This window comes from Manacus candei, unplaced genomic scaffold (genome assembly GCF_025592945.1).
Source record: "Manacus candei isolate 608988 ecotype Guabito, Panama unplaced genomic scaffold, ASM2559294v1 h1tg000050l, whole genome shotgun sequence".
NCBI lineage: Eukaryota > Metazoa > Chordata > Aves > Passeriformes > Pipridae > Manacus > Manacus candei.
This window is the reverse complement of record NW_026138098.1, coordinates 13,492,298-13,510,776: the sequence shown is the minus strand read 5'-3', so window position 1 is coordinate 13,510,776 and position 18,479 is coordinate 13,492,298. Positions and strand designations below refer to the sequence as shown.

The following is an 18,479-nucleotide window of genomic DNA, read 5'->3' as shown; positions in this document are numbered from 1 at the left end:
CAGACCCACGTAGATCCTGCTTAGTAATCCTGCCTGGAGGCATCTGCAGTTAGCTGAACAAAGGATGGTGGGGAGGGATGTGCTTGCCTGGACAACAAGAAAACAAGACTGTCCTTCAGTAGGGAAGTCTGCTCTGGAATGTGATAGCCACCGGCTATTGGGGAAGAAAGTGCTTTTGGAAAGAAACCCTCCCCCTTCCTTGTTCTCATAAGACTGCCTAAAAAAAAACAAACAACCAAAATCTCTGTAATAGTTCAATAAAAACTCAGTGTTGCTAAGAATGATTAAAAATTATCATTACAAGTGCTGCTTGCAATGGAGATTAAAAACAAAGGCAGGTCAGTAAAATGTGAGTACCCCAACTTTGCTTCTATGAGATTTTTTTTCCTCCATATATATTTTTCTTCTCTATATAACTACTCTTTCAGCCCTGTGCCTTGTCTATGCCTCTTAGTGTGAAAGAGGAAACAATGTGCTTTCATAGCACAAGCACTTGGGATATTGTTTCCAGGAGACATTTAGACTACAGATAACTATTTTGCTGATATGTCTTAAGTAGTTGCAATTTGGCAGCATGCACAAAGAATGCACACTAGAAGGAAGTAGAAATAATATAACACTGCTGGTATGAAAAATGCAACCTGGGATTTAAACAGAAATTGAAGCCAGATTGAAGAGCTTGGCGATAGGTAGAAGTTTCCTAACAAAAAACGTCATGGTCTCTGTCATGGCCATGGTGGCCACACATAATGTCTTCCTCGACATGCAGAAAAGGTGCAGGGAACTGTGCAGTGGCTCAACTTTTCAGAGAAATGAGGCTTGACATAAGTGAGGAGAGGAAAGAAGACACCTGTAACATATCCCAAGCAATGCTCTCCTTGTGCTGGAATCTTTCCTTAGTAGACTTTTATTTCTGAAGATCTGTTGCCTTTACATTTTATCTCTTTCCCTGTGCCAGGCAACGTAACCTAGTGTCGGAGGTAGCCAGGCTCTGAGCAGTAGTCAGACCATGTGACCTGCTGGGATCCTTTCCAAACTAAATTATTCCTTGATTCTGTGAAACTGTTTAAAACATGAGTAACAGTTCTGGGTCTGACACATGGCACCGAGTCTGATAGTTCCCAAAAACCCATTGGTGGCTGGGCTGGCAGGGGGCTGCAGAAGGCCTCCAAAAGGAGCTGCTTGAACTTTGAGGAGCAATAGCTGGTGGTTGGCACTGCAAGGACTTTAAACCCTGACTCTTCTGAACTGTGGGAGCTGAAAGAGAACCATGAGACTATTTGAAGGTACAAGTTCTTATGCATTAGCAAGGAACATGATTTGTCTTGGTCAGTGTGTAAAGAAGCTCTGGACAGCAAGATTTAAACTAGATGGGAAGCAGGATGTTGCTTGAGACTTGATCTCCAGGAACAATCTGCAGGATACTAACCTAGCTGCTGAGGATTTTCTGTTCAGCCTGTACACTGACACACCTGTTAGCCAGCTGGACTAACAAGAAGCAACCCTGCACATCAGCATGTGGCAGCATGGAAAGGTCTTTTCACATATAATAACGTTTGCAAGACGGTGCTGGGGAGTTCAAATGAAAGGACAGTGTGATGAAAGTCTCTGAAATCAGGACTGCTGCAAGTTCTTAAGTGGGGAAAAATACAGTGATGCTGAAGCTGTTATAAGTTGCTGCTGCCAAAAGACACTGATGTGTTCCTTACTGCTGCTCTTTGAAGCAGACAACACTGAATGGATCAAATTTTTGGGGAGTAAACCAGAGGTGGTCAGGGATGGTTCAGTGGAGTGATGCAGAGATTCTGAAATGGCACTGTGGTACTCTTTTCTTTCACCAATTCTGTGTGATTCAGTGGCTGGTTCAACAGGTCACACTGATCTTCACGTGTCACAACCACAGACCTCAGTTGCTTTCTGGCTTGTGCGTTAGCAACAGGATTGCAATTTTGCAATGGCATCTTAATTTCTCAATTCTGTCAATATGAGAGCCAAAATCTATGCTGTTTATCAGTTACATTAACTCTGCAATACCAACAAAAATGAGGAAAAGTGTAAATAAACTAGTAAGAATAGATAAGAGAATAGATGTGTCCTATTTCTGGTTCTTTTGCTGACTAAAATGACAATTTTGGGAATGAATAGCATGCTTGAAGTAGAACATGCTGTGCCAGCTCAGCAGTGTCTCCTGAAAGAGGCTACCAGCCTCTGCAATTAGAGATGGAAACATCCCCTTGCATGTCTGGTGGCTTGTGAGAGGCTTGTGAGAAGTGTGGCCATGGTGCACTCCCATTAAAGAGAGGAACAGTGCAGCTCAGCAAGTGTTGGGATCTATGGATGTGCATCCCTGTATCCTGCTGGTTGGGCTTGCTGCTCTTATTAGCTCATTGGGTTTTGTTGGGCTCTTGCAGGTTGGTGTATTTTGGGGTTTTTTTTTTATTTGAAAGGCAGTACTTAATTATTTCAACATGTCTTTCTGTATAAACATCAGCACATTTTCTTTTCCATATAATAAATTTTAAGTGAAAGAAAGTGAAAATTTAAAATTTTGTTACAGGTTTGTTTGCAACATCAATGTTTTTTATTAAAATTTGTTTGTTTCTTAAACTGTGGAGTATTCTTCTAACATCCAGGTTGCCCCAAAACCTCTTAGAGGACGTACGAACCACAACCTGTAAAATGCTTCTGTTTTCTTGTGTTTTGTACTTTTTTACACCTGTGTTTTCAGACTAGCAGGAAAACACAGACTTCTGTGAAGTGGTGCACTATGTGGGGAACTGAGACTTCTCACCGTAGTCCTTTTCCATCTTAGGTGTCTTGAGGACCTGCTGGGTGATACACTACAGCTGATTTGGGTCTGCTCTTGGGCTACTTTGCTATTCCAGGAAGAAGTTTTACAGGAATGCTGATCTTACACAAAGCATATGGCTAATTATGAAGGAATCATCTTAGACTGGAATCTTGCAGGAGCATATTGTAATTACCATTTAGATCTAAATGAATTGAAGCAGTCTTTTCTCAAATTATAATGTTCCTTTTATTTTTTCTGCTTGGCATTCAGCCCCATTAATGCATCTGTATTGTGTACAGTGTGGAACTAATGCCATGTCTTCTTTAAGATAATGCCTGGCTCCCAAAATATGGTAACCTTTAGTGGAAAAGGGATAATGAGAAAGCAACGCTGACTAGGTGCTAAACAATGTAACTCATGGGTTTGGAGGTATGGGGTTTTCTTCTGAACAGTCCTTTATGGTTTTTTGTGACCCTTAGATGTTTTTTAACCTCTTTTTGTATTTTAAGAGTTTCCCAAGACCATAACCTGTACTTTTAAAATGCTTGCAGATCATTGCGTAAAACATTTACGGAACATACTGACAAAGCATCTTAAAAGTGTGTCTGTTTAATTTTAGGACAAGGAAACCTGCATGGGTGTCAACAATCAAAGTTACATATGTGAAACGGGCCACTGTTGTGGACAATCCCAGTGTTGCAACTACTACTATGAACTCTGGTGTAAGTCCTTCCGTTTTGTATGGCTTCCCTTCCTAATCTGCATGGCTCTCATACCATACCACAGGTCTGGCTCGTGTCCTGTGAGGTTTTGTTTTCAGGCATTGTTATGCGTTGCCATTGCATTTCACTGCAACACAATCCCTGATATGACAAGGATGTAGGGTTGTTACAATGGATGCTTTATGAGGACTGATGGGTCGTCTTGCCACTGCTGTTTGGTTTTCTCACTGATGCGGGCAATACTGAGGGTACTCAAGATAACATTGTATGAGGAAACCGGCTTGAGGGAGAAACGCAGATACAACGCTGGAGTTTGACACACTCAAACAGGGAATTAATTCGATATCTTTCATCTTATTGTTTTAGTTCTTTGCAAGCACAACAGTTGAAATCTGATTTATCTTTTTAAATCTTTTTTTTCAAGGAGGAGGGCCAGGGTGCTTATTCTCTTCAGGACTCTTTGTGTTTGGAGTTTTTGGGTGGGAGAGAGTCTTGGGTGAATCCTGTGGGCTTACAGTGGTTGAATGCTGAATGCAACACACATTGCCCATTACAACCCCTCTTATCTCCTCTTTCCCAAAATGTGGTATTTAAAAGTACCACAGTTTCCAGTGAGTGGTTGAGTGACCATACCTGCTAAGTCCCTTTAGATGGCAGCAGGTAGATCAAAGCAGGTCAGCAAAACTGATGAAGATATATGGAAAAATGGGAAGTTGAAAGGAAAGGAAAGTATGCTGAATTTTAAAGGAAAACTGCCAGTTGTTCCAGTCTGATGGTGTCTTCGTTTCTCGAGGAGGAGCACAAAGGATTGAACATGGATGTTGACATGCTGTTGTACTGCCAGGAGCCCAGGCTGGTAGGGCATCTGTGCTCCTGGAATTTGGAAATGTGGAACTCTGGACATTGTACATGTACATTGGAGACTGGAGATACTTTCTTACCACACCTAGTGGTATCTTCTAGCTTTTATGCAACTGCGCTTTCTACTTAATCCCTCCGTTGTGCCCATAGTTTGACTCTGCCGAAGTAGCATGCGTGTGGAAACATATATATACAAATACTGTCACTTAAGCTGGACCCAAGGACAGGAATAGCTGACACTTCAACTTTTAACCTAGAAACATGCTTTTACTTTTCAAATTAGCTAGTGAAGCATGGAGGATGTGGTTGTAAACTAAACAGGACTCTAAGAGATATCTTTAAGACACACTGTGCATCAGACTAGTGCCTGACTGTGTCCATACTAATGGCAGGGTTTTAATGTACTGCAGACCTTGTACAGCAACATTATTTTCCACAGTGTCCAAACAGCTCAAGAAACAATTCTGGATGGGGGGAGGGTTGACTCCAGGGACTCTAGCAGGCTAAGAAACAGGCATAAATACATGGCTACCTTGAACTGCCCGGATAAGATTGTAGCAGTCGGCAGCACAGTCAGGACAGATGGCAGGAATTTGTTCGGACTAGATGGGGATGCATGGACAAAGCAGAGTGGGGAAGGTCAAACCCGGTTTTGGATTTGTGTGGGTGGGAATACAGAGGAAGATGCATGTATGCAAGGGCTTACAGACTCCGTGGCGAGCAGGATCTAAATCGAGCAACAGCGTGGAATACAGCTGCACACTGGAGCTTGTTGCACGGTCACCATGTTTCTCCCAAGGACATCTTGAAAGAGAGGCTTAATTGTGTTGCATACAAACAGTACAGTGTGAACAATAGCCCCCTGCCATTTTAATGGGATGGTTTAGCTGTCTTTGTGCTCTCAGTATGGCACAGAGTTTTATACTTGGCAGTGCCTGGCTGTGTCATAAAAGTTATTGGAAGATAAAACCAGATTTTGTTAGAAGGAGGCAGAATATTCCAGGCTTCTTTCTAGAGGAAGCACACAGGTCATGCTGAGATCATGGAATAAACACGTTGGTGGCACACACTGCTGGATGGTTCCTCGGGAGGAATAGGTTTCTCTGTGGAGATTCACATTCCTTCTGCGTTGCAAAGAGCATCGTGCAGCACACCGAGATGAGGGGAATAATGCAAACATGACACCTGTTTTCTAGGCTTTCTGCAAATTCAGGCAAACATCTGACATTGATGTCAGGTTATGTTAATGTGTTCAAAGCTTGCTTTGCCATTATGAGTGTTAGAAAAAAAAGTGTCTGGGATGGGGGAGGAGGAGTCAAAGAGGGAGCATGTCCTTTAAATGAAAACTCATATTTTAAAGTTTGTGAGCTTAGCTGCTGCTCCAGTTGAGTATCTTTGATAGGTACATGATGTGAGGCACTCAAGACCTTCAAGGTGAATAGCAGTGACAGTGTATGTAAATAGCCTTAATATGAGCAGTGAATTGATGGAGTGGAGAACAACAGCTTTACATGCTTGGGAACAGATTAGCTTTTTAAAAGTTAATAATAACTTCTGGTTAATGAACAGTTAACTTAGCAGCACCATTTAAGTATGGCTTTGTGGTTGTTCTGCCGTTTTGATTTTAACCAGTGTATGTGTGTGCTGAGGTAGCTTTTGAGAAGTTTTTGCTTCTCTTGACCTTCTCAGACCACCAGTGCTTTTGTGTGCCTAAAAACAGACCTTCTTGCTAGTCCTGTTGAATTAAATCCTGGGTTTATTTACCACCACAGCTTTGTGGGAAGAAGGAGCAGAGGTAGGTGGCCTTTGAAATGGAAAAGAAAACTAGTCTGTCTTTGCTGGACATGACTTATGAAACATGATCCTGTTTTGTGGCCACTTGAAATGTTTTCTGTAAAAAGGATCTTTTTCCCTGTTTAGGAATTTGAGGGAAGTTTGTCTTTGAAAATGGCTGATCTCAACATTTCTAGGCAGCAAGTAAGATTGCAGTAATTATAAACCAGTCGTTGAGGGTAGTGGAATAGGATGTAAAATGAAGGTATTATTTTGTTAAGGGGTGGAGTGGAGGAATGGAGAATATGATATGCCAAGCAGGTGGACAGCCTGTGTTTAAAATTAGATAACAGCCCGGTTCAGATTCCCCACCCATCTCTTATTTAAAAAAAAAAAAAAGTCCCATGTTGCCAAATAATAAACCTATATTCAGATTTATATATAGGTCTAATAGCTATGTAAAGGTCTAATTAATTCTTAGCTTAAGCTTGATAGCTGTTAACATGGGGGAAAAAGGTGCATTATATCTTTTAATTTTTTTGGAACATAATCATAAAAAGTAAAATGGAAGAAGTGGCTTCACTGTTGCATTTCCTCACATAGGGAATGGTGTTTGGGTGGTGGATGAGCTGGGTCAGCATTTTAGTCTAATAATTTCTTTGGGCTCCCCAGAGAACTCGCAGTCCCCACGGGTGAGATTGTGGTCTTGGGAGAATGGCAGCAGCCAAGGGATTTTGTTTACTAGCAGTTTTTATTCAGGTTTGTGTGGTGTGATTGTGATTTGCTGGAGTTTTCCAGTGTTGGCCTTTGTCCAAGCCTGACAGGCGTCTTATTGCTTAAAGATTCCAAAATACCACTTTTCAAAATACAGGAGAGAAGGTCGTTGAGGAATGCCGTTCCTGCTTTTTGCAAGTTAAGAAGCAAGGCTCAGATGTTCTGGATTTTCCAAAGTTTAAGTGTATAATGTGGACTAAAAAGTAAATCCAGATCTCCTGATGTCCATCCTTGTCTCTCTCCTTCCCTAATTTGAGGACCAGCTTGAAATTAAATGTTTCCAGAGTCTCTGAACACATCAAGCAAAGCTGTAAAAAGTATTTGTCATGGTGCGGTTGGAAAAATAGTACACTGTGCTTCAGGAATTGTGGAGCATGGAAACAGGCAGCTGGTCACTGGATGCAAAAAGTTGTGGGATTTCAGAGTTAGAGGGCTTAGCTGTTCTTGAGTCATTCAGGTGCTGCACAACAAACCAGCACTGGTGATGAGTGAGTATTTGATGGTGCATGTGCCTACTTTGCTTCATTTCATCTGTTTGAGCGTTGATTCTGAACCCCTCTGTTTCTGAAAGAAAAGAAAAAAGACCCTGACTGTTTAGATCCTAGTGGAAGAGTTGTACAGGAAAAAAATGTTCAGTTTGCAAGCAGCACAGTCAATGTTTTTGCTGATTTTGAACATTTTGCTCATCTCTGCACGTTTCCCCTTGGAATCGCTAGACAGCTCTTTTCCCCAAAAAGCATGCTGCCAGAAAATTTTGGCAAGGATCCGGTTAGTTGCTAAAACTAAAGCAACTGCTGTACCACATACATATTCCAGGTCAGCTTTATAATAAGAATTTACTTCCAAGGCTTTGCTGCGGTCTCCAAAACCCTCAGTCAAACAATGCATCAGTCCCACGTTTTCTTCCTTACCCCGTGTTGTCTTATCCCTCAGTATAACTACATCCTTTTTCAGAGAGGGATTTGTGCTATTCCTTGCCTTTGACCCAGCCTCCTATGTGGTTGTACTTGCTTTCTCTTTTCTAGGTGTATCAAACTTCCGCTTTGGCCATTGTTACTCTTCAGCTGTGCTTCAGTGATAACCCCCCCAGGACAAAGCCTCACTGACAGTACAGGGCAAACAACAGATGTCTCAACTGTACAGAAACTGATGATAAATAGGGACACTGAGGGAGTTATTTCCTAATTTCCTGGGACTTCTTGTAGCCTAATCCAGACAGTTAAATCACCTTAAGTGTGTTTTGGTCTGGCTCATTAAAATTCCCAGATCCAAAGCAGAAGGCAAACTGTCTGGCATAGCCTGTCTGTGCAGATGCTGACTTTTGCCCTGTGTGGCCCCTTCCCCCTGGGCTGTATTAAACAGCATGGAAAGGCTGGTGCTCTTTCACCCCCAGCCCTACATACCTCCAACCCAGCTCCTCACCAGATATCCAGATCTGCTAGTGCAGACCTTTCTCCAGATCTTGTTCCCAAATGTTCAGGACATGGTCTTGGCTGTTCCCCTCTGATCTCTGTTGGACTACTGTTCAACATGCATTTTACCAGTGTAGATCTCTTGGGAGAAACTGGACTTACGAATGTGTCCTCTGGAGCACAGGAGCAATTGTTCTTCAAAGGCTCCATCCCTAGGAGAGAGGCATAAAAACAGTGTCTGCAGATTTACTGCCTCAAGTTCACTCTCATTACAAGATAAGCAAAGGACTTTTCTGAAATCTGTCTTTTTCCACATTTTCTCATGACAGTGGGTGTGCCAGGTATACTGGACACTATTCTGAAAACTAGAAACCAACTGCAGTGAACATCCATTTCCTTTTCTCTGTGTTACCGGTCTGGGAGCAAGCAAGCAGGAGTTAGAGATGTCTTCAGCTTTTTTTCTTTTCCCATTGTACTCTAAAAATGTTAAGTAACTTTTTCCTGCAGTGTGGTCAAGCTGGGACTGCAGTTCCAATGACTTAAACTGAGATAAAGCTGTCACTGAAAGTCAGTCTTTCTTCTTGCTGCTGTTGTGTTTGGCAAATGAGATTCAACCTGCTCTGCTTCCCTCAAAACTGTTCAAACCACAGTTGCTCACAACTTTGTGCCAGCACAGGAAGAAGTGGAGGAAGCAGCAGGAGGTATGGATGAGACAGGCAGGAGAGGACCACATCATTCAGCAGCTTTTTTTTTTCTTCTTAAAATGTTCATAGGCCTATGGCCTAGATCCTTCATCTGGATTTCCTGAGCAGCAGCATTTACTCATACACGCTTGTGTCTGCAGTGGCAGGAGACAATGGGGTCTCTGTGCCAAAGGACACAATTAAACCCCACTGCATCCAGGTTGTAGTACCAAGTAAATCTCTCTTCTACTTTTGATGACAGTGTTGGCCCTGAGAAAGATAATTTTTTCCAGCCACGGCTGACTGTGAGGCCACCATTTGGAACTTCTTAGTCAATGAAATTGTCCCCCTTCTCCGTCTGTTGAGAACCAGCTCTCATGGAGCCAAAGCTATTACCCAGATGCTTGTCGGGCAGACACAAAGGCACTTTACAGTATGTTTTGGCTTGCTTTTAGGGGACTTCCTGCCAACAGAGCCATGGCATTTGCCCAAGTTTACCATGAACTTGAGGGCAGATTTCTCTGTTCCTACCCTTGGAATGCTCCAGAAAACATTTTCCATTTTGCGCAGGACAAAAGGAGCTTCCCTCAATGGCAGTACTGATGACAACATCCCAGGCATCAAATACAGTACAGCATCAGACCAAACATTGCTCCCTCCCTCTTCACGAGGAACGAATGCTCTGATTTTTTTAATTATTAAATTGTTTTATTCTTAATTACTTTTGAGCAAAACTGTGGTTTGTGTCCTGGAAAGGTTTTTCTTGAAGCCTTAGGCCTACCATGTTCTTTCACAGCTGGTAGAAAACATCTCTGGTTCATTACCATGTGATGGGGCTTCCTTTCCCAAGGATGCTGTAAATGTAGAATCCTTGTCTTTCTTCAGTATTGCCTCAGTTTGCAAGAGATGGCTTTTGTGGGAGCTGATTCTGTTCCCAGGTGTTTCTCCAGCTCCCATTCTGACTCCCTGAGCTTGGCCACTTGTGTCAGGCTTACAGCTCTGAGCCTGTGTGATGCTTAGTAAGCAATTGGTACTTTTTTTTTTTATTTTTATGGAAGGTTTTGGTGCTCTAGCAAGGAAATCTCTTGGTGAAAATCAGCTTCTTGGCTCCGTTTCACCTTTGGTTGCATCATTATCCATCCATTGGCACCACCAGTGAATTTGACAAAAAATACAGTAGCATTTCTCAGGACTCAAACCTTTTTTGGCCTGGAGAGTGTTCCAGCTTCTGACTCTTCCATGAACCAAGAGCAAACCTGAAATTGCCTTCAAGTCGGATGGTTCCCTGGTGCCTGTTTCACTGTGGAATGGTACCTTCCTTCTGCTCAGGCTGTTCATCAGGAGTTGTTTATCCAAAGACCCTGTTTGCTCTTTATGTGCCATGTTGTTCTCAGATTGCCACGAGCTTTTGTTCCCAGTGGTTACGGCCAGATTGGCTGTGGGGAATACTCTCAAATCAGACGTTTAATGGCAGACTTGGCTCAGGATGCCCAGTGTCTCCCACTCTTTTCTGTTTTTCCTGCAACTGCAGCAGGAAGGCTTTTGGAAACAGGGAATAGTTTTGGAGATAGTGAAGACAACTAGAAGCTCGGTTTTACTTGGCTTTTAGAGGATTTTTAATGCCAAACTTCAGTTGCCTCTGTACATCTCACCCATTTTCAGCACAAGGCAGAGCTGGTACCTGCTCTTGCCATGAAGGAAGGAGGTGTCAGCGTGTACTGCAGCTGCGCTCGGCCTCCGTGTTTCCTGCTCATATAGTGTTGTCATTGGGTGAATTCGAAATTCCCCTCCTGCCAAATGAGCTGCTGCCTGCACGGGCCAGTGGTCTGCTTGGCTCACCTCCTTGCTGCTGGTTTGAAGCCAAGCCTCACCAGGTGTACAAATGCATAGCTCAGCCATCCATGTCCTCACTGTTCATTCCATACTTTTAGACATAATATTTACAGTTGCATTTGGCCTTGTACACATAGCTTTATTCCAAATAAATGACCATGCTATATATTTCCTAGGCTTTTACAGTTTTTCTGTTCTGCAGCCAGAATTGCAGCTGTGCCCAAACTTGTGGCAAAGGGGTGTTATAGAGCCTTTTATGGAGGCCCTGGACTCCCAGCACCGTGCTGGGCTTGCAACCAGAGCTGCACCCAGTCCTCCTCTCAGCACTGGGACCCCTGCCCAAGCGACAACCAAGAAGCCCCTTGTGCCTCAGCACCCATTGTGTCCCATCCTTTTGCTTCTGATGCACTGGGGGCCCTTCCAGCTGCAGAGCAGATGTGACGGGTGACGAGGGTGACAAAGCCATCAAAGGGGACACCAGAAACCAGGCCAGCAAATGGCTGTGGTGGGCACATGCTGCTGATCCTCTGCAATCATCCAGGCTAGTTCTGGGGCTCATGTTGAGTCAGGCGTTGAGTAATTCCTAGAAGCTCTAGGAAGTGTCAGCGGTTAAGGAAACCAGGCAATAATGTGGTATTAGTGGGTTCTTTTTCTGGAAGTTCTCATGAAAAACAAAAGATCTCATCCACTGGTGTTTGTGAGTGTGCACAGACCCTTTGCATGAGAATGGAGGTGTTGTTCCTGGCACTGTGGCCAGATTGCAATCCACTAATTTATGGTCTGTTTACTTAAAATGCCACCTGCGGTTTCAGTAGGATCCAACATTAATTTATTATCCTAAGCTGTTGTATGTTGTTACTGCCTGTTGTTAACAGAGTTGCCGCACCTCTTCCCAGGAATGGCTGAGCTTACTTTGACCCCTACTCTGAGCTTGTGCATTGGTTTGTCTGCAAAGCACTTTGGGATTTTTTTTGGAACGGATAGAGAAGTTTTCTAAAGAAATACTTTTTTAATCTTCTGGATGCAGGCTTGGGTGGGAGCAGTTATTCCCATTCCCTGCAGAAATATTTGGCTGCTACAGCTGAGATTGCTTAACAGTGGCAGTTCTCCAGGACATCTTAACTAACTAAGTGCTGCTTGCTACCATTGGATCTAGAGAATCTTGGGAAAGAACGTGATCAAATGTGTTAAAAAGCATCTGTTTTCATAACTGTAGCGAAAATCCCTGGATAGCTTGGTGTAATTTTCCATTGTTTTTGAACTCATGATCACGGATTGCTCTTCAAAAATAAGGAGTACTTAGAAGATGAACTGCAGGCCTGCCTCAGTGCACGGTGGCATGCTGTGACCTGATTTTGATGAGTGTGTTCTTGCTTCCTCAGCAAGCAAGAGCCAAGGGACCTTCTCTTAGCAAGAAGTAAAGTGTATTGGTGAGAGTCTTCAAACTGTGAAGCAGTTGAAGTATTGGGTTTGCGTAGCAAGGTTTGGGTAGTGGTAGAGGCTGTGGGGGCAATTGCAAATGCCTGGCTCTGGAGGGAAGGATGGATTAGACCAATCCTTTTAGTTTATATAAAAAGGCTTTTTTTACAGAAGTAGGAGAGTATTTGGAGGGCAGTGGACACTTCCTCAGCTCAGTTTGGGAAGTGCAGAGAGCATCATGAATTCTTTGTCCTTTGCTTCTCTGGAGTGAAGATCACAGTTCTCTCTGCCCTTCGTGGTACAGCTGAGCAGGCTGGCTAGAGAAACTACTCAGGAACCTTCATTTCCAGCCAAGCAAAAAAAAAAAAAATGGAGCATGTAACACCTTCGTTTGATAGCAGGTTTTGATAAGTTTGTGATTAAGTCAGGTTCCAGTTGATTAGGGAAATAGATTGTGCAAGGCAAGAGAAAGATATCAGTTTACAGTGCCAAAATACATGAGGAATTTGGATTACGACAGAGAGAGGTGAAAGTCCCTGCTCAAAATGCTCAGAGGCATATCCAGTTCACTTACAAACAGCCCAGCGGGTCTCTGAGATGGGTGATAGGGATCAAATGCACTTTGTCCTGAGCCAGAGCAATACTCCACTCATTCTTCAAATTCCTAAACTGTTCACCTTTCCCCACCCAGCTCTTAGCAGAGAAAACATTGGGAACTCAGCAGGGGATGCTGAAAACATCCAGGTATTGTAAAGGCAGGACTAGAGGTTTTTAGTGGTGAGAGAAAAGCAGTTTGATCTCATAGGACAGACTGGCCATCATGAAAACAGCCTGTAGCACTAGGAATCTTCATTTTGACAGTTTGGGTAGCAAGAGTGGCAGAGGTCTTAGAGAAAGAAAAACAGTGCTGTGATCTCCACTGAGCAGTGGCTGCCAAGCCTATATGTTTCTACCAGGATCTCTCTCGGTATCCTTAGCCACAAAAACTGAGTTTGGAAAAGATGGAGATTACAGAACCTCTGAAGGCAGGTAGAGCTGTAGGCTGCAGTTGCAGGAGACAAAAACCAAATCTGGAGTGAATGTTGTAGCTCCTTGAAGTGTGTCTTGGAAATGTTTTTCTAGTGCATATAAGAGTGAAGGAGGATGTATGAAAAGGGGGTGTTATTCCACATGTTGGAGAGAGTGGGGAAAATTCAGGAAGTGCCCTTTTAAGGAGCAGTGTACGTATGGTACAACAGTGCACAGAAACCAGCCGTGACCACAAAAGGAGCATGAGTTAGGTTTCTTGAGGATTCAGGGTGGGGGGCTAGTTTAATTTAATTTTGGATAATTAAGGACATTGAATACAAAAATAAGTTTTAAAAATATTTTGAGACATTTATGCAAAAAGAGTATGTTTTTGTTAAACATAACAATGAAGGATTTGGACTGGAAATTAAAGAGCAGTGCAAACAAAAGCAAAACATAGTGCTTGGGGTTTTTCTCTTCTTCTGTGGTCAATCTGCAGAGTGTCTTTTGTGTCTTGATTGTTATTTTCAAACCAAAATGGCTGTGGGAGGCCAGTTCAATGCTATTCACAGCTCTCCTCATATTTTTGGCTAGAAGAAATGGTGTCCAAGGGATAAGAGCAATGGAGCAGGGAGCTTAGTTCTTGTACAGAGTTGTACCTATTGGATATGGTCCACATTGTACCAAAGTATGTTCAGAGTTACCCAGTTCTGGCAAGGCTGCCCGAATAGGCATGTCCCATGCAGGCAGGGAGGTCTATGTGGAAGCCTCCTGGTGAAACACATATTTCTACCTTTAGAGCAGTGTGGGGTTCAGATCCAGGCTTTCAGATGATCTTCTCCCTTGGCTTCTTGGGGTTTCCTGATTTTGGATGCAGCTCTCACACTATGGCTAACACTCGCTCTCCCCCGCTGCAGGGTTTTGGCTGGTGTGGACCATCATCATCATCCTCAGCTGCTGTTGTGTTTGCCATCATCGACGCACCAAGCATCGGCTCCAGGCCCAGCAGCGGCAACACGAGATCAACCTGATCGCCTACCGGGAAGCCCATAACTACTCGACCCTGCCGTTTTATTTCCGTATGTATCTCACACTGTTTTCCCTGGAGATCACAGGGAGCAGGGCAGCAGCGAGTTTCCTGTCTTGGGTGGTGGGTGGAAGGAGGGAGCAGTGGTTGGACTCAGCAAGAGGTGGTGGGCACTTAACCATGCTGCCTAACCATGGCTTGCAGACAGGAGGTGGTATATTTCAAGCTGCTGGATGTATTTGAAACCTCTTGACTCTGGAGTTGAACCACACCAGCTACAGCACCTTCACACCTAGTCCTGAGAGTGCAGTGATTCCCTGGGTGTTTTTCTGCAAAGGTTCCTCCTTTCCAGCCTGCACTTGCTGCTGGTGGGACTGAGATGTGGGAAGTGGCTTCATGAAATTTGGTCACACAAACTGGGTGGCGGTGCTGGCTGGAAGCCTCAGCAGGGACTGTACTGGCTCCCGCCCTGTGCTGTGGTTCCGAGACCACACTGCTGGTGAGCAGCCCTAGCATTCTGCACAAAGGAGCTGTTGCCCACAGCACAGGGAAGGTACAGTGACTTGATGCTCTCCTTGTGCCCTGATATGCTGTGCTAGAACAGCAAGTCTTGGCCTTCTGGCTAGAGATACCACAGCTGAGTTTCTTGTAATGGACTGTTGAATTGCATGTATGAACTTGCTTTTCTCATTAAACTCTGGCAACCACCTCAGAAATCATCCCCAGCAGCCTTTTCCTCCCCAACCCCAGGGATATGCAATTGCACATGGAAAATTGCCGTGCTATCCTTAAATGTTTCCAGTATTTAGGTCCATTCTGTCTATATGGACTTATTTTGTTCTCTCTTAATAGATAAACAAAATATTTCATGTATTTGAGGGGCTGTAAGTACAATAAATCAAACTCCTTTGCCAGTACTGTCAGTTTATTATGACTGCATCAGAAGAATTAAATCCAGCACTAAAACAGCAACCAAAAGCCAAGATCCCAAGTTCCTTGTAACCACTTGTGTCTCTTCATATTTGTACAATGCTTTGTGAGATGAAATCTTTGCTCTTGAAAATGGAAACTCGGCTGAGAAGCCAGTGTTGGAAGGGGCTGTGGAGTTGTTCCCTCCAGCCAACACAGGCCATCCCCCTGTGCAGTTTATGGGTCTGTGTTGGGGTACGTGGTCCGGGGAGGTTTGCCTGGTAGCTGTAAGTATAGATTTGAGAGCCAGGAGATCAGACTGCTGTTCCCAACTATGTCCATCTCATCCTGTAATGGTGCCCCTCCTGTGCCTCATTTGCTGCTTCTCTAAAACATAACACGCCTCACTTGGGACAAGTTTTGGCATCCCTTGTAGAGCCTACTGAGCTGTTCAGTGGGAAGGTGCTGGTAGGTGACAAATGCCATACCAACCTGTATTAGTGACTCGTTTCCTGAGATAAGCTGCTCCTGAAATAACTTCTCCTCCTTGCCTCCCACTTCTAGGGTTTTTGCCAAACTATTTACTACCTCCTTATGAGGAAGTGGTGAACCGCCCGCCGACCCCCCCGCCACCATACAGTGCCTTACATCAGCAGTGCATCCCAGCAGGCAGCAGTAGCACAATCCCAGACACACCAAGGAGCCTGCAGCCAGCACAGAGCAGCTCTGCAGCACCCATCAGCAATAACAGCAGTACTGACAGCACCGGGGCCCCCGGCCTCGGCGACCCCGAGCCCTCCACCACCATGCTGGTCGAGCGAGCAGTTGCCAAAATGCAAAGCGTCGAGCCCGGCGGTACCAGCATGGGAGCCGAGCTAGTGGAGAGGGCCGGCCCCGATAAGGATACAGAGTGCAAGGAGGAACTGCTGAAAGGTTACAGCTCTGAAAGCTTAGAGCAGAGCAGTGCCATTCCTGACGCGAAGGACAAGACGCCGGGCAGGCAGCGCCGTTTCACTGGCGACTCGGGCATAGAAGTCTGCGTATGCAACCGGGGTCATCACGACGACGACCTCAAGGAATTCGACGGGCTCATCGATGATGCTCTGGACGGGCCCCTGGACTTCTGCGACAGCTGCAGTGGCCGTCCCCACGGGGACGAGGAGGAAGGGCTTTTCAGTGCCGCCGAGGAGCAGCACCGCGAACACAGCCACCACCACCTGCCCCGGCAGCCGGTGTGTGTGCTCTTGAACACAATTAATGAGCAGGACTCTCCAAACTCTTGCACCAATAACTCCCCCAGCTAAGGCGGCAAAGTGGAAGGGAGAATCGGGGAAAAAAATACCAAGAAATAAAAATGGAATAAGAGGATTAAAACTTTTAACAGGAGGAAAAGGTGATACAACCTTCTTTTTTAGTTTATTTTTGTTTCTCCCCCTCCAGTATAATGCGGGGACTAGTCCTCGAAGGCCCGGCTTGCGGAGGACGGGTTACTCTGGGTTTTGTTAATCATACTGTCCTGCTCCTTGGAGCAGGGACTGATGTTTCTCAATGAGACCTTCTAACAAATGGAATTTTTCCAATGGTGATTTTGGTGATGGTTACTATGTGTTTGTTGGTTTTAGTTTTCTGAAACACTGCTTTATCTCACAATCAGTAAAACTCAGCAGATCTCACCCTGGGAGGATACCAAATCACCATAAGGCTTCAACCTCCAGGTGTCTTCCCAGAAGCGAGCAGCTTCTGACAGTGCCGGCAGTCAGTAGCCCAAGAGTTCTGGTTTGAAATAGTGCTCTTGAGGCATTGGGGATATCTTTTCGTCTTTTTTCCTTTTCTTTCTTTTTTTTTTCCCAATGTTAAGTTTTCCTGAAGCTGATGAATGCCCGAACACATCAGCACTGTAATCTCCGGTGCTTCAGTGTTTAAGACAGCAGGTAGGAAATATCCCACTTGAAGCTGGTGACTGAAGGACCAGTTTCTTCTAGAAGGAGTGTTAGTCTACCATAAGCAGTTTGAAGAGAAAGGGTTTGCAGAAATTTGCCTTTATATGTAATTTTTAAAGATAAGTGTGTTCCTTCAATGCCTCCAAGAGCACAGTTAGCAGTTAGAATCCAGGCAGCTGGGCTGCCTTCCAAGTACTGTGGTCTCCGAATGACCTTTTCCCGGTGTGCTGCAAAAGGGCTTGGCTTTATTTTTTTCCTTTTTTTGCACCCGACAGCAGCACACTTGAGTTAAGATGACAAAAAAAGAACAGGGCTCTCCTTGGCCAGCGTGCCTTCAAGCTTCAGCGATGCATGTTGAACAAATGGAGACGAGAGCTCCGTCCATTGCGAAGGGATGACTTACCATGTACATGTGGAAGACCTGTGCAGTATTTTTTTTATCCAAAAGTTTGGTGCGATTCTAATAATGACCACTTAAAGAAATGAATGTCTGTTTTCTTTCTCTTTCTTTCTTTCTTTTTTTTTTTTTTTTTGTTATGGTGGCAACTGGCTACTGTATAATGTCTGTGAGCGTGTGTGTGTGACTGCAATCCATGCATGCGAGTCCTACTGGTAATAAGAAAACCTGCTGTAAGACTGCAAGAAAATTTACTGTAGCTTTGCTTTAATAAACAGTAGAGATTTTGATAGTAACAACCTGAAGGAAAAAAAAGGAAAAAAAAAAAAAAGGAAGAGCTGAAACTAACATTCCCTAGAGTGCTCGTGTGGAAGAGAGCACAGTTCAGACTATGTGTCTTGTTCTTGGGATTTCTCCCTGTCCCTTTTATAATTATGGTCGTCCAGATCATTACTGTTATGGGGAGGAAAACCATTGAAAACCGAACTCGGACATACTCAGATTTGATTGATTGAAAACCAAAATCAGTTTTAAATAAGGTGGAAACCAAAATATAATGCCTTTTCTGATAACTTGCTCATGTGTACGTGTATCATTTTGTGAGGTAAGAACAAGATTTGCCTTTAGTTTGTGGTTTTGTTTTGTTGTTCTAACTAGAGCTATGTGGTGCTGTGCTGGCTACAGAGCAAGGGAAGTGGTGCTTATTCCAGCATTGTACCTGCACGTTTGAGAGTAATGCTCTTCCCTTAGAAGGTTTGGGAGAATCTTGCTCCTTTTCCCATCACAGCCTTTCTCTTCCATCAGAACAGCTGATGAAGACAGCTCTTCAGTTTGTGTCTTAGGGCGCTTTTAAGAATGAAGGACTTAGATTTGGATTCAGGAGACCTCATTCCTGGATGCCTGGAGCTTGAGTGGTAACAGAGAGGCTGT

General features: G+C 44.2%; 1 protein-coding gene across 8 annotated transcripts in view; it reads left to right on the top strand.

The window, feature by feature from the left end:
- Positions 1-18,121, top strand: part of WBP1L (WW domain binding protein 1 like) — a 58,566-nt gene extending 40,445 nt beyond the window's left edge. For 6 of the 8 annotated variants that reach the window (XM_051800506.1, XM_051800509.1, XM_051800511.1 and 3 more), the window contains 3 exons: positions 3,411-3,513; positions 14,194-14,355; positions 15,777-18,121. In XM_051800506.1, the coding sequence (XP_051656466.1) occupies positions 3,411-3,513; positions 14,194-14,355; positions 15,777-16,516 (1,005 nt within the window). In that variant the 3' untranslated portion in view covers positions 16,517-18,121. Of the gene's footprint in view, positions 1-402; positions 1,287-3,410; positions 3,514-14,193; positions 14,356-15,776 lie in introns of those variants that run through there. The other 2 variants (XM_051800512.1, XM_051800505.1) reach the window with 2 other exon arrangements.
- Positions 18,122-18,479: the final 358 nt, after the last annotated feature.